General features: G+C 44.5%; 1 protein-coding gene across 7 annotated transcripts in view; it reads right to left on the bottom strand.

The window, feature by feature from the left end:
* The window catches only part of MCF2L2 (MCF.2 cell line derived transforming sequence-like 2), a 194,507-nt gene that overhangs the window by 149,616 nt on the left and 30,586 nt on the right, over nucleotides 1-14,305 (bottom strand). For 6 of the 7 annotated variants that reach the window (XM_009677283.2, XM_009677282.2, XM_009677281.2 and 3 more), the window contains exon 2: nucleotides 1,535-1,618. In XM_009677283.2, the coding sequence (XP_009675578.2) occupies nucleotides 1,535-1,618 (84 nt within the window). Of the gene's footprint in view, nucleotides 1-1,534; nucleotides 1,619-1,790; nucleotides 2,021-14,305 lie in introns of those variants that run through there. The other variant, XM_009677285.2, reaches the window with a different exon arrangement.

Below are 14,305 nucleotides of genomic sequence, written 5' to 3'. Positions count from 1 at the left end.
CACCTTAAGATCTGCATTTCAGCTTGCAGCTTGGAAGTGTAAAACATGTGAGGATGCAATGAAGACTGGGCCTGGCAAGTTGGTCATTTGCAGAGCTGGGTCTGCATACTTCCAGCATTCCTCTCCAACAAGCAGAGGGGATGGCTGTTCGAGAGCACCACAGACACAGCCACTGGAGGACTTGTGCTTTGCCCCTCTCTTCACAGTCCATGTGGCAGTGATGCATAGTCCTTGCCAATAGCTTCATCAGCAAGGGATCCTCCCTTTCATCCCTCTGCCAAATGGCTGCTTCCAAGACAGGCCCCAATTTCAATGCTGGAGGTAGAGATGGGTCAGTGTCTAAGGCCACTTGCTATTTCTCAGTAAGTCTCTCAAGAAGGGAAACCCATCTGCCCCATGTCAATGGTAAGAGAGGTCTCACACCCCTTAATCCTCTTCTAGCAGTGTTCCAGCTGTGGATCACAGCAATTGTTCTGCTGCTCCAGAGAGGGAAAGCAGTTGAGGACAGTTCTCAAATTCTTAAATTTAAGGCAATCTGATCCAGCAAGGTGGGAAGCTCCATGATGCCTCTGGAAGTGCTGCGTACTTGGGGTGAGGGGCCCATTACTTCTCCCATCCCTGGTTTCACATAGCAGCAGTGCGTGAACACCAAACCATTGCAAGAGAGCTCAATGGCACATATCCTACACAGGCCAGTGCTCATGGGCAGAACTAGAGCAACCCCTCAGATGAGGGATTCAAGAACGCCTGTTCAAAGATGCTTCACTTTATGTTCAATATACTCAGAGAAACTGTATTTTGTTTGGGGATAAAGTGCCATATATAGGATCATCTCTAAGTGTTCTGCACAAATCAGTGATACCTCACAGTGCATCTACAGGGAAGAAAGCAAGCAAATTCATTTCCACTTTTACAAAAGAGGCAGAAACAGAAGCCATTCTAGGACCCAAATAAGGACTTTTTCCCAGCAGCAGCCAAAATAAGTATGTTAAATAATTTAGCAAATATTTCAACATCAGCTATTTCTTTGGAGCAGGAATAACGTCATTTTGTGTGATTGCAAGCCTCAGGCAAACAAAGGAATATGTACTAATCATAAATCTTTAAAAGATTAGAACCTCACACTTCAAAAATGAATCATTTCTAAAACAAAGGCAATGAGGAGGAGGGGGAAGGTCATGAGCAGCTCCCTGAGAGACCAAAAGCTCCCCCCCCCCCCAACCAATATGCTTAAACATTATACAAAGATGCATATAAAAAGGATTAAGTTTCTTACCCTCTGAATCTCCCCTCACCCCTACTCAGGGTGTGGGGGAAGCACAGAAAATTAATCAGCCTGAAGAAAACCAAGCACAGGAAGATGGCATTTATCAGTGCTACGCATTTTGAAGGTTTGATTGTAATAGCTCTTCTCACTAGCAACATAACAGTGCTACTGCAACTGCTGTGCAGAGCTGAAAGGTGACAGTCAGCATGACAGATTCCAGTACATTCCCAAGAGAATCCCAGAGTGGTAAAACTAGCAACTTCTTACCTGATAAGATAGCAAATTGCCTGTGGAGCTGCTCTATTATATCCACTGCAACCAGCGGCCGTATCTCCTGCTGCATGATTTCATCTGTGCAAATGAAAACACAAATCTTCCATCAGTTCATGAAATCTTAACAATCACTTCCCAGTCCTCTGAGAAGCCAGAAAACAAGGCTCATACTCAAAGGAAAAGAGCCTGGCTTGACTATTGGTTTAGATGTTATATGACTACTTGTCATGGAAAAGTTTATGATACTTACAGAGTCTCATCTTCAGGACAACATCTAAAGTAACTAAGCTGTAATGTTGGAGAGCTGTTCATAAACCAGCCAGAACTTGACAGGTTTTCTCACACTGACAGTCTGCTCCATATTCCATATTAATCCACTGCATTTGTGCTCCTACATAAAGGAGCTTTTCAGTCTTTGAAAGAGTAAAGCCTATTTCAGACACAGTGCCATGTTCCACCCCTATCCCTGCACTCTGCCTAAGGACTCTGTACAACCAACCCAGCAACAGTTTCCTTTGCTGATGCTTTTTCCGCTACTAGCTAATACATAGTAAAAGGAGGAAATAAAGGGTTGTGAGGCTTTCTTTTCAGGAAAACAAAGCCTGTTCTTTTGGAGTACACTAAAGAGAGCTTGGCAAGCAGTGGGGGAAAAACCACCACAATTTTTTTTTTTTTTTTTTTGTGATCTATACAGTGACCAGCAACTACAGCCTCACACTGAGCTAATTTGATCTTTCTGTAACATGTGCAGCCAATGGGTCTCCCTGCTCTTCACCCCAGTCTGGACCAGCAACAGTTTATTTACAGGGGAGCGTCTGACAGCCCAACTGGCAGGATCCAGTTTTCCTTATGCTGTAATAGCACCTGTTACAATGGGGCTTTTAATTGCAGTACAGGCAAAAGGTGGAAGGAAGGAAGCTGGGTCCAGACAGGCCACAGGTCACACTGAAGGCAGGTAGCTGCCCTATATAGGCACCAAGATCTTCATTGATATCAATACAGTGTAGGCATCCAACTTTAAATAAACTGTCTAAGAAACAGGGAGGTCAAAGACGTTAGAGATTAGCTTTTCTCCTGCATCCTAGTCTCTTGCCCAAAACACAATCTTTATCTTACTTTTAGACACCCAACCCGATCCTTTCCAGAACTAGGGATTCTTAGTTTTGAGTTACACAACATGACTCATTCTCCTGTTCCCTAATCCTTCAGGCTTCTTCACCTTCAATACACCTGACTAACGCTTTGAGATAAAGTAGTAGGAGGGCATGGGTCATTGTCCTCTCCTAGAGAGAGGGCAACACACACTATGCAAAAGAGGTGTAGTTCTAGCTGATGCACAAAACAAGGAAATAATTGCAAGCAATGGAAAAGTCTCCCGGTGGGGAGGAGGTTGATCCTGCAAATCCTCCCTTTGCCCTAAAGGGCAAAAAAGTCAAATGAAAATGAGTGACAGTTTTGATGCAGTATCTTCATTTACATCCTGCTTATGCAGCCCATTACCAGCTTCCCTGGTTCTTGACATTACAAGTGTCTAAGAGCAACTGGAAGAGCAGACTAATCAATCACAGCAGAAGGCTCGGTCTGAGTGATGTTCAAGGGATTTACTGAGGTCTCAGGTAACTCAATGCTATGTCTGCGGGAATCCGTAGGAAAAGGATAAAGCTAAACTCGGCACATCACATTCCCTACGTCATATCCACTCTATCGCTAAGGCTGCGTATCTGCCTACGCTGCGGCCTCAAGCTAGCAAGGCCAGCGTGCAGTATTCTCCCAGGACTAGTTTATTCTCACTCTGAGCAGAGCTATGCTGCTCCCAGTAACCGAGCTGGGTGTCTGCAGAGCACTGAGCCATGCAGCTATAGCCCAAGAGCCATCGCCCAAGATCTAGACCTGACTGTCAAGTACAGTGTGTGCATAGTAAGAGACCAATGAGACTCAAGATTTCCTAAGCTGTTGGGGCTGCAGGTAGGGAAAAGACCAATTTGTTTCCCAAGACGTAGCAGGACAGCTTGGTCAGCAGGTCAGTGGCGTCCATTGATTCGTGACTTATTCTCTCAGTCAAAACCTGAACGTGCAACAGATATGGCAACACGTTAAAAAGCAGATGGTCTTTGTGGAGAATCACCACATCCCCCCAAGGCAGCAAAGCTGCAACACCTAAAAACCATATCCCGGCACAGCATCACAAAACAGCACCTTGCATAAGCGGAGCCATGACTTAACTTCTGGAGATGGCCCTGTGAAAACTGCTTGGCATGGGAAGAGGCAGCCTGCTACGAGTTGAATTGACACAGCCTGTCCAAAGAGATGAGGGATCCTGGCCACTCTGCCAGGTAGCAGATGTGCACTGACAGCAGCTTAGCAGCATTCACTTTTTGTCTCCAGTTGATTCCTCCAGAGCAGGAATTAAAAGTGGGATCTGCCTTATCCTTGCCTAGATGTCAGGGCAGCTTAACCTTATTGATGCTTCTTAGCGGCGTTAAGTGTAGCAGCTGTCCACATCACGTCCTCTTTCCACCAGCCTCTGTCACTACAGCAGAGCTACTAAAAGCCACGCAACTGTACCTGAAGCAGCATCCTGGGCTGTGCAGGCAACCTGTGGCAGATCCTCCAGCGTATTGCTGCCATTGTTCTGAATTCTGCTTGGAGAAAGCCAGTGGACTCACGTCCTATCTCTCCTATTGACTATATCTCACAAGGCTCCCATAGCAGACAGACTACTAAATACAGGTGTCAGAGGGGCCAAAGACTACATAAGCCCAGAACAGGGCTGGCCTCCATTGGCAAAGCATGGGCTGCACTTGTTTTGCAGATGCTGAAAGGCTTCGCTTTCCAGGAGCAAAACAGCCATCAGGATCCTTTCATCAGTAGAAAATTCACTTAGAATTGATTTTAAAATATGACGAAAGCCCTGCCTGCAAATTTGCAGGCAACAGAAATACCAAAGACAGTAACACTGCCCTGAGCCCCTATTTTCAGGCATCCAAGACCTGAGACAATTCAGTGTTATGGTCTGGGGGAATCCATAGAGAGGGAGGGTAAAGCTAAACTCAGCACATCATAGTCTAAAAACATGCTTTGTTCCTCAAAGGAAAGCCCACTGAACAACTTAGGGACATAAAGCTGACTTCAGACCTATGCCTTTACAAAAACAGATAGCAAATGCATTTTGCTGGGCTTTGCTTTCAATAAGCACACTGTAACTTGGAGGCTAAGGGTCTGAACAGCCTCCTGTTCTTCCCCCAGGTATCCAACCCCAGCTGACACTATTAAAGGCAGCTCAGTGCCATGCTGCAGCAGCAGAGATATCTCCCTCCTCCTCCCAATTTATTCTGTCTGTATGAAACATTCATAAATAGTTAATCCTCAGATGTCAATGCTCCCAGAATTTATTTTCTCCTCTTCTGACAACACTTGTGCATAGGAAGGACACATGGACCAGCACAAAGTCGGTTTTGCACATCTGTCAGAGACAAGGCAGGGATGTCAGAGGATCCACAAATAAGTCCATAAGCTGCCACCCCACGGCACTGCATTTATTCCCTCCCCCCAGCAAACCTAAACTGAGCTTTATGCTCTCCTTAGCTCTTTATATAGTACTGGCACAGAGATCACAGCCGACAGCCACATGGTACCACACTTGAAGAAACGGGAAAAGGCATGTGTACACCCCCCAAGCAAACACTTTTCTTCCTTTTTTCCCCCCCTCTCCCTTTTTTCACCCAGCAAGTTTCTCCCCATAGATCACATTATGGCCATGTTTAGAATTTAGGCAAAGGCAGAATACAGCCATTTTAATTTTAAATATACATAGCTATTTATTAGAAAGCCTACACCACCATGAACCTAATTTCTATGCTTACCCCTGAGGAACAGCATGCTGATACTCCTGTTTAGAGTCAGAAAAATACTACACCCAAGGAAAGTACAACAAACAAGGCCTGTAATCTACACACACAAATCTCAACAGGTGTCTCCAGCTCTTTGGTGAGTCAAAGACTTCTGACATCCTTGAGACAGTCTATTTTAAGTGTTTCTGAATCACTGTGACAGTAACAGACATGCCCATGTCAAACCGACTGGCACAAAGCTGGAGGCAGGAGAGAGACAAAAAAAGGAATTTAGAGGTGACTATAACCTGAATCAAAGAGCAGCAAAAAATAAGAATAATGGGGAGGAAAAAAAAATCAAAATAATAATTAAAAACAGTTTGAACTCTCAGAACTGAGATGAACTGGGGCATCCACTGAAGAAAACACTCTGACTTCACCTGGAAGATGCAAAGACCTTGCAGCAGCAGTGCAGTTCCCACACACTGACACAGCACTCAGGCTTGGGTGACCAAGGCTGAGCTTCTTCCAAGCAGAGTTGCAAAAACGGAACAAAAGTTCCCACATATCTGACACCATCACAAGAAGACTCAGCAAAAGTGACAAGTGAACTAGTCCTTTGCTTCCATCTGTAGTATCTCAAAGACAGACTTACTCATTTCTCCAAGACAATAAAAGATGTCAGCACAGCAGTTTTCTTCTGATGTTTGCCAATGTGAAGGCATCATTAACATCAACTAGTCTTGAGCAAAACATTCCCCTCTCCCCCATACAGTTGCTTTATGATCTTGCTTTAAAAATAGCTTGTTTCGAGTTTCTGAAGATCCCTTTCTTACCAAAGGAATTTTGTGGTGTAAGGATAAGATGAAGTAATAAAAACAAGAATTGCCAAAGGCCAGTTAAATCTCATCAAGTCCCCTGACTGGGCAAGACTTTGAGGCACATGAGATTTCCCATAATACCCAGGGGAGGAGAGGTTTACATGATGAGAAAGGAGGTTTGAAATACATTTGGTGACTAGGAATCACACATTCAAGTAATTGAGCATGGCTTACACACTGACATACAAGGAAAAGGAATTTTAGCAAGAGAAGAAACTAACTAGAGTCTGCAGCAAAGTTGAAAGAAAGAAGAAGGACCCTCTTGAGCCCAACTCTCCAAAATTCATGATTTCATAACACCATTACAGCACAGAATTTGTGGTAGAAGTTCTAGTCATTGGAACCACATAATTAGCCGGGACTGATAAAGGATGTTAAACATCTGACTAAAAGAAAAGTTGGAAACAATTCTTAAAAACAAACCAAAAAGACACAGCCCAAAATACAGAAGGTCTGGTTGTTCTAAAGTCAAGACATTTTTCTTAGGGTTATGAGGATTAATCGGTTCACACCCCCCACTAGCTCTGTGGGGCTAGCCCCCCAGGAGGCTCTGTAGCTTTCCCAGCCTGGGCACCACAAGCCACATGCACACAGGAAGCAGTGTTCAGCTCTTTGGGCAGAAGCAATGTACTGTTTTACTGTGGGTCACATACCACAGCTGAGAAAACCTTGCTTTAGGCTGACATGAGCTGCTAACATATGAAGCTGCTAACAGTTACAGGTTCACAGACCACTTCAGAAAAGCTTGCTGATGATAGGCATGTTTTAATTCACTACACAGGAGTCTAAAAGTTTTAGGAAGTTGACGAGTCATGAGCTTGATAACAGTTGTCTTCATTGCACCTTACCAATATCTGCAGAAGAGATTTGGCCACCCCAGGTCACTCCGGTCCTGTCCTCTGACACAAACAGTGTATGACCATGCAATTAAAAATCATATCAAAACATATACTAGCTGAGTGGCTGGAAAAGAATCGTCTGGGCAACCCGAATTCAGGCATTTCCTAGTTTCTGCCTAGTTATCCCTGCCTCTTCAATTAAAGTTAAGTCCACAATTACATACAGCTTCTCAAATTTAAAAAAGAAAAAGCTTAATTGATCAAACAATATTATGCAAAGCAATACCAATCCCCTACACAGGCTGCTCAAGTTGAATCTTTACCCACACCATGCAGTTCATTACTTGAGCTAATTGAATTTGCCAGGACAATTAAAATCTGAGTGAGGACATGATAACAGAGGAAACAAATCAGTCTTATCTTGGCTCTCTTCTTAAACTGATATAGCAGAGACTATCCAAGTTTCTGTACCAAAAAAAGCCACACAGTTTAACTGAAGAAGAATTAGGCCTTGCACGGTTTTGTTTCTCAAGCTTTTCTATTGAGGGGAAGAAAAAGAAAAGCAATTACTACAGCCATCTGTCTCACACTGCTTCTCCCCCCACCCAGATCTCTAGGGGAGCTAGCTGTAACTGCGCTGTCTAGTCTCTAGGGGGAAAGCCATTCAGTCACACTTCATGAGTCCTCACTCAAAAATCAAGCATGCTTGCGTCTCCCCCCCTACACGCACACTTCCCCATTTTATTTCTCCCCACAGCTGCACCTATTCCCGCAGCAGGCCTGGAGCACAGCCCACACATTGCTGCCTTCTGGGCTATGCCAATAGCAGCTGATGAAAAGCTGCAGTGAGTATAATATTGTGTGCCCCCCTCCCTTTTCTGAGCAAACAGAAACTACTTTATATGCTAATAGCAACTAATGGTTTCCAAGAGCATCAGAAAGACAACCTGCTGGAGTGAAAGACGTGACTGTGCTGAGCAGATTGACACAGCAGTGCCTATTGCTCCATTAACGACAGTGAAAGGCAGCCAGCCTTAAGAGGACACTGGGGTTTCTTTGTTTTTTAGCGCCTGAACGCTACAGCTGCCTGGCCTGCTGTTGGCCAGGAGGGGACTGCTCCTCTCCCCCATCTGAAGTCGCTAATCTTGGAATAATGGGTACAAGTTTCCAGAGCAAAGTTCATCTCTTCTTGATGATGGCTTTGGATATAATGCACTTTCCTGTGGAAGTGCATTAGGAAGAAAGGAAGAGAGATGGGGCTGAAGTAAAATCCTCAAACATGCAGTAAGTAGACCAGCCCAGCTCTGCTCTGCGCAAGCTCAGAGGCCCTCAGCGTCCTATTTAAAACTGGGGATGTGAGGAACAGTCTGACTGCTGACATGATAAAAGTTAGATACGGAGAAACATAAGGCCAGAGATTTCATTTGAAGAGCACGAATGATCGTTGGGATTTCTCATTCTTCCTAAAATGCACCAGAAAGGAACACAAATCCAGAATCTAAGATGCAAAGTACCTACAATTCAAGCAATCTCCAAGGCTGTAATTCCTCTGGCCAAGAACCCATACACATAGCAAAGGGTATAGCAGAGCTAAGTCAGATCTCAGGAATGAAGCACTCCGTACACCAAGGAGACATAATCTTGCATGTCACCACTGATAAGGTCTGAACAGGCTAAAGGATTTAAAAATATTCTGGCCAAACCGAATTCCCAGTGCAAGCACTTTAAGTAAAACAGTTTCCCTTCCTGAAGGCCAAAAAAGCATTTCAGGGTTATTATTATACCAGAAAGAATAGGGTTTTTTTCTCCCTCCCTCCCCCCAGTCTGTTTCCCTTCCTCACTGCTTGTGCCCTTTGTTTACTTTTCGAAAAGTTTATTCTTTCAGCCTAAACAGATAAACAGTAAGATCAGTTCACTGATGCAAGTTAGCTGCACTACAGATTGTGTGCTTTGGGAGGAACTGGAAAACAGGTGTGGGGGGGGAGAAATCAGGCTAGTAAAAGAAATCACATCCATTTTTCTTATCCTACCGCTTTTTTGCTAACCCAAGTTGAGTCAACTGACAACTACGTCAGGAACAAAGATATTGCTTCACTTTTATTCATTATTTTTTTTTTTAGTGGATTACATCTTAACTGGGTCAGTTCTCAGTAAAGGAGCTCAAAGGGTACAAGTGCTAGCCCTGACAGGGTGTGGGGAGGGAAGGCTGCCAAGGCTAGAACTACCTCTTTCGGTAGTAAAATCACAAATAGATCAGCTTAAAGCAATAGCCAAACTGCACCCTAGGTGACTAGCGTCATCTTGTCTTTCAGATCATTTGCTGGCCAAGCACCAAACCTGGGAAGAAATACAATTTCTGTTCTCATTAAAAACAAGTCTCCTAGCAAAGTCTGCCAACCAACTTTCAGAATTATTCCAAAATATTGACGTTCTCGTCCGTGTTTAGGGGCAAGATTAAAGCCTTCCTGTTTCTACTGCAAGAAGAAAGCCAACTTTGTGTACACGAATACAGTGGAAATTTGGACAAGCAAGGTTAGAAGCAAGCTGCTGTCTCAAGTGATGCATTGCAGATATGCTCCAGTCCCTCGGGAAGGGGGACAGAGCTAGGGCACGGTGTGCACAACATTGCCTTGCAAGCTTCTGCAAACATTGCCCACGACAGATGGAAAAAGTCAAACATGCACCCATCTCTGAAGGGCTCAAAAACCTGTGAACCTCAGTGCCTACCTGGGCAGATGCTGAACTAGTGCCTGATGAGCTATCCTGTAGCATAGGAAATCTGCTCTGAAGTTTTCTCCTTTCATTATGCCTAATCATGATCAGCATTTCCACTGCATTTCAAGTGGCCTAATGATGAATGCAGGGCATTATCTGAGCTTTGCTCTGCAGGCAAAAAAAAAAAAAAAAAAAAATTCTCTTCCTAAGTTTTTCAGTAAAGATTGTTCAAATTGCATTGGATCATTGCATTTTTCGGTTCATTTTGTTGGCTAAATTTGATGTTCACTTTTAGCATAAAATTACAGGAGTGCAAAGGTCAGATGGAAAACCTGTTTAGTGGTTGAGGTTTCCCATGCTCAGGGAACGGTTACAGACTTTCAGTTAAGCAGGTACTATGCCCTCCTGTAAAACACCTTGTTGGGAATCTACTGTGACCAACCGGATGGGGGTGAAAGATGTTTACAAAGAACTGAAATCATATGCTTCCAACTGGAAATTCCCTTACTTCACGTTTCTAGGGTAGGTGCCTAGGGCAATTTCCAGTTGTGTAACTGGAAAAAAAAAAAAAATCTTACAACCCTAAAGGTGCAAACCCTGGAGACCACTAAATGAAAGTTTCAAGAGAGGCTCAAAGTACTATCATTAGTGGCAACCTCCAGAAGACATTTGAATGCCGCCCAGGTAAGAAGGCAAGTTCTACAGACAGGCAGCCATCGAGGAGGCAGGGACAGTGGGGAGAATTACAAATTTCTGCAGTTATTTGCATATCAACATCTCCCTTACACATGGGAGAAATTTCACACTTCTTCTCTAATCACATCAGCTGTTAGCCTACTGTAAGGACTTTGCAAGTGTTAGTCAAAAGGAGTCCAGCATGCTCCTTCTTTACATGGAAATGGAAGTGAACCACATTCTGGGACCCAAACCTGAACGTCCCTCAAGCTCCAAGGCTTTGGGCCCAGCCTTTCAGGTGGTTGCCAGTTGAGCAGACCCCTCAGGCACGTGCTTGTGCTTAAGGAACAGTTAAGTCCACATGCTGAAACCAGAGGAAGTGTTCACATGCTTAGAGTTGTTTTTGATTAATACATGTTTAAACGTGTAACAAGTGATGGAGGACAGCCAGGAAGTTCAGATACTGAATGAAATCTGAGCCCTGGGTATCCCAAAACTCAGAAGTAATGAAATGTATGGTTTTAAGTCAGGCCTATCTATAGCTTAGATAGCCTATCTATCTGCATCAAAGATAGGCTTTTCTGCATCAAACTGGCAAGTAGGTTGTCCCTGACCCAGGCAGAAGAGGTCCCTGCTGTTATTATATGCAGTGCTGCTGCTAATACGCACCCTCTAGGGCTTATTTTACCTTTCCATGCCAACTTTGAAAGACTTTTGGCATAGAATTTGGGGGGGGGGGGGGGGGGGGGAAGGAGGATGGGCAGGGCAGACAACACATGAGGCACTGCTTTTATCACTCTTTCCAGTTAACCATTTCTTGAAAAACAGACCTGATATTTGTTTTTTTTTTTTTAAAGAAAGACTGATCAGCGATTCAAAAAAATCATTCTCCTAGATGAGACAACTAGAAAGTAAAAATATTTTGATTTACTGCTTTTTGATTATTTTGATTTACTGTTGACATGTTGTACACAAACAGTGGTGTGTAGAAATACAGGTCTGTAAACACACTTTAAGGATTTCTACAACCATGGAGATGGATGATGGAGATGAACCATGGATGTAAGTACACACATCTAAATGCTTGATTAATAATCTCTATAAAAGCTAAACTGTATGAAAAGTTAAAGCACACACCCACTTCTCAGGTGTCAAGTCACTTCATATCTCATTCTTTGAGAAGAACTTGTAAAAATATTGGTGTAAAATCATAAGAGATATTAATAAACCTTCACCATACATTATGAACCATCTATAATGAGCAAAAAACAAAACACTATCCCACATCACTTGCATAGCAAAGGGGTTTTTTTTTTTTTTTTTTTGGACAGGCACTATTCAATTTTACAGGGCATAAGAATGGATGTGGTATAGGGGATGTTATATTCAGCTCCCCACAAGACAAACTTCCCTGATTAAAAGACATTAAAGGCCAGAGTCCAGTCTCAGCTGCACCTTCAAGGAATTTGCCCAGATATAAGGCAGTGCAACCCACCCCACTGTCTAGTCCCTCGGCAGTAAACGCTTCCGGATGGTTTCTAATCCTTGCCAGAGAAGAGTTAATTCACCTTCTTCCAAGAATCCTTGCTTCACAGCAATGCTGGATTGCCGGAACGCAAATTCCTGCCCAGAGAATGCAAAAAAGAAGATTTCACATTTCCACACTGACATTTTAAAATCCGTCAAGACTAACAAAATCCACATGTAGCAAACTGCAGAGTTTAAATACATTCACTGTAGTACTTTGACACTAAGCTAATCAAGAGAGAGCAGACGGATGGCAGACTACGCTCCTTCCTCCCCAGCGCTTGCCAGCGGACAGTTTCACAGCCCAAACAGCATCTTAAAAAAATCCCAGCCGCTGGCTCTGCTCCAAATTACCGCATCCAGCAAAATCATTCACTTAATTACTTTATGAGAGACCAGTCAGCTCGGGAGCCAAAGGGCTGTTCTCTCGCTCCCTCCTGAACGGGGGCCAGTTAGCTCAAAATTATTTCCCTGGTTACTGCCACTGGAGACGAACACCGAGCCCTAGCAGCCACCGCTGCCGCCAGCAGCGCTTCGTATATACCTCTCCGTAACAGGACAAATACTGCTCACAGCCAACCTGTCTGCCCGAAGACACCCGGCCACCCCTCCAGCAGTCTTCAAGCTGTCACCGCCATCTCAGTTCAGACGTCCATTAGAAAAAGCAACACCACCACCACACTTCAAAGGTTTGCCTCCCCCTCAGAGGGCGCATGCCCTCCCTTGTGTCTCAGGCTGGCTTCCCCGGAGCCCTGCTGCGGTAATGAGTTCACACGAGGCAGAGGGGAGGGATGGAGAGGCAGCCTTTTGTGGAAGCTGTCCTGGATCTAACCAGCGCTGCAAAGAGCTGACGCCCTTCTGGAGGAGACGGCACAAACTGCTTAGTAACTGCTTTTACGCAAACCACAGAGGAGACCTCTGACATGCACCGTACCTAGGCTTTAACCCAAGGCACAGCTGGCCTCTTCCTTCCCCAGCAGCTCCCGTCCAGAGCCTGCAGATTCCTTAAGACGCTTGGAGGTATTCACAGCTTAACATGGATAAATTAACGTAAATCCCAATAGACACAAAACAGATTCACTTGCCCAGACTAAGGAATGGAAAGGGCTGGCATTAAAATAACTTTCAATAGTAGAGTATGGCAGGCCAAGGGAAACCAACAGCACTGCTGCAAATAGCATCTTGGAGCACTGGCCCCAGGGCACACCCTCTCCCCACAGCACGGCGCTATTTAGAGACAAAGGAGAATACTGCACAAGACCTATGAATTTGGTTGAAAACCTGAAGCCAGCTCTTAGACTGGGGAATAACATCATTAATGACAGGAAGATCCCCAGTTCAACAAATACTTCAGAACACGCACAAGTTTCCAGCGACTAAAGTATGCATGTGCTTTCACGTTGGTGTGATAACAGTAACATGGCAGTAATAGCTGACTGAAGCAATCATATGTTACTATCAATAAACCTGGTACTGAAATAAAGTTGTCCCTTTGCTAGCGTAAACCTTAACAGCTCTACCTGGCCTTGGGTGCTGTACCTAGAGCAGAGCAAGGTGGCTTTCCCCCCAAGGAAGCATGCTGCAGTAGCAACATCTGCTTCTTCCAAACCTCCTGCCATCAGTCCAGCCCAAGAGACAAGTGTCCTTCATTTTACAGATAGGGAAACTGAGGCAGAGGGCGGGGACTCCAGCTCACCAGCCAATCCTTCAGCTCCCCACTTGTAAAATGAGGAGCAGACCAAAGCCGTCCATATGGTCAAGCTGCTGGAGCAGGTCACTAAGGGCTAATACAGCCTGCTTTTTCATTGTTCGCCCATCAGATGCCAATGAACATATCACATTGATTATAGTATTACATGTCAAATCCAGCTAGTTTTATCATGTTACAGACAAGCACCAAAACACTAAATAGAGCATCACCATACTAAGTACTGGATACATATTAGACCTCAAGACACCTATAGCGTTACAGACAGATGCTAAGTGGATATAGGCAGACTATGAGAGCAACAAGATACAAGAATACGTTGCTGCACTGCACTTTCCTTCCCTAGCCTCCCCTGAACTGCACGCCAAACAAACGAACTTACTAGCTGTAGCACATGCATAATGTTACTCCACTGCCCGTACTGACGTAACTGTTCACGTGAACCAAGGTTACACGAAAATCTGTCTCCCATTCCAGCTGTTTTTGCTCTCAGGAGGGGAGGCTGCAGAGGTGCAGATGGGAGCTCCTGGTGCTGCTTGCACACAGTGAAGGGACAACAGCTGAATTAAGCACGGAGGCCCAGCTCACCT

Source organism: Struthio camelus, chromosome 9 (genome assembly GCF_040807025.1).
Source record: "Struthio camelus isolate bStrCam1 chromosome 9, bStrCam1.hap1, whole genome shotgun sequence".
Lineage (NCBI taxonomy): Eukaryota > Metazoa > Chordata > Aves > Struthioniformes > Struthionidae > Struthio > Struthio camelus.
Note: the sequence above shows the minus strand (reverse complement) of the source record. Positions and strands in the feature narration are given on the sequence as shown.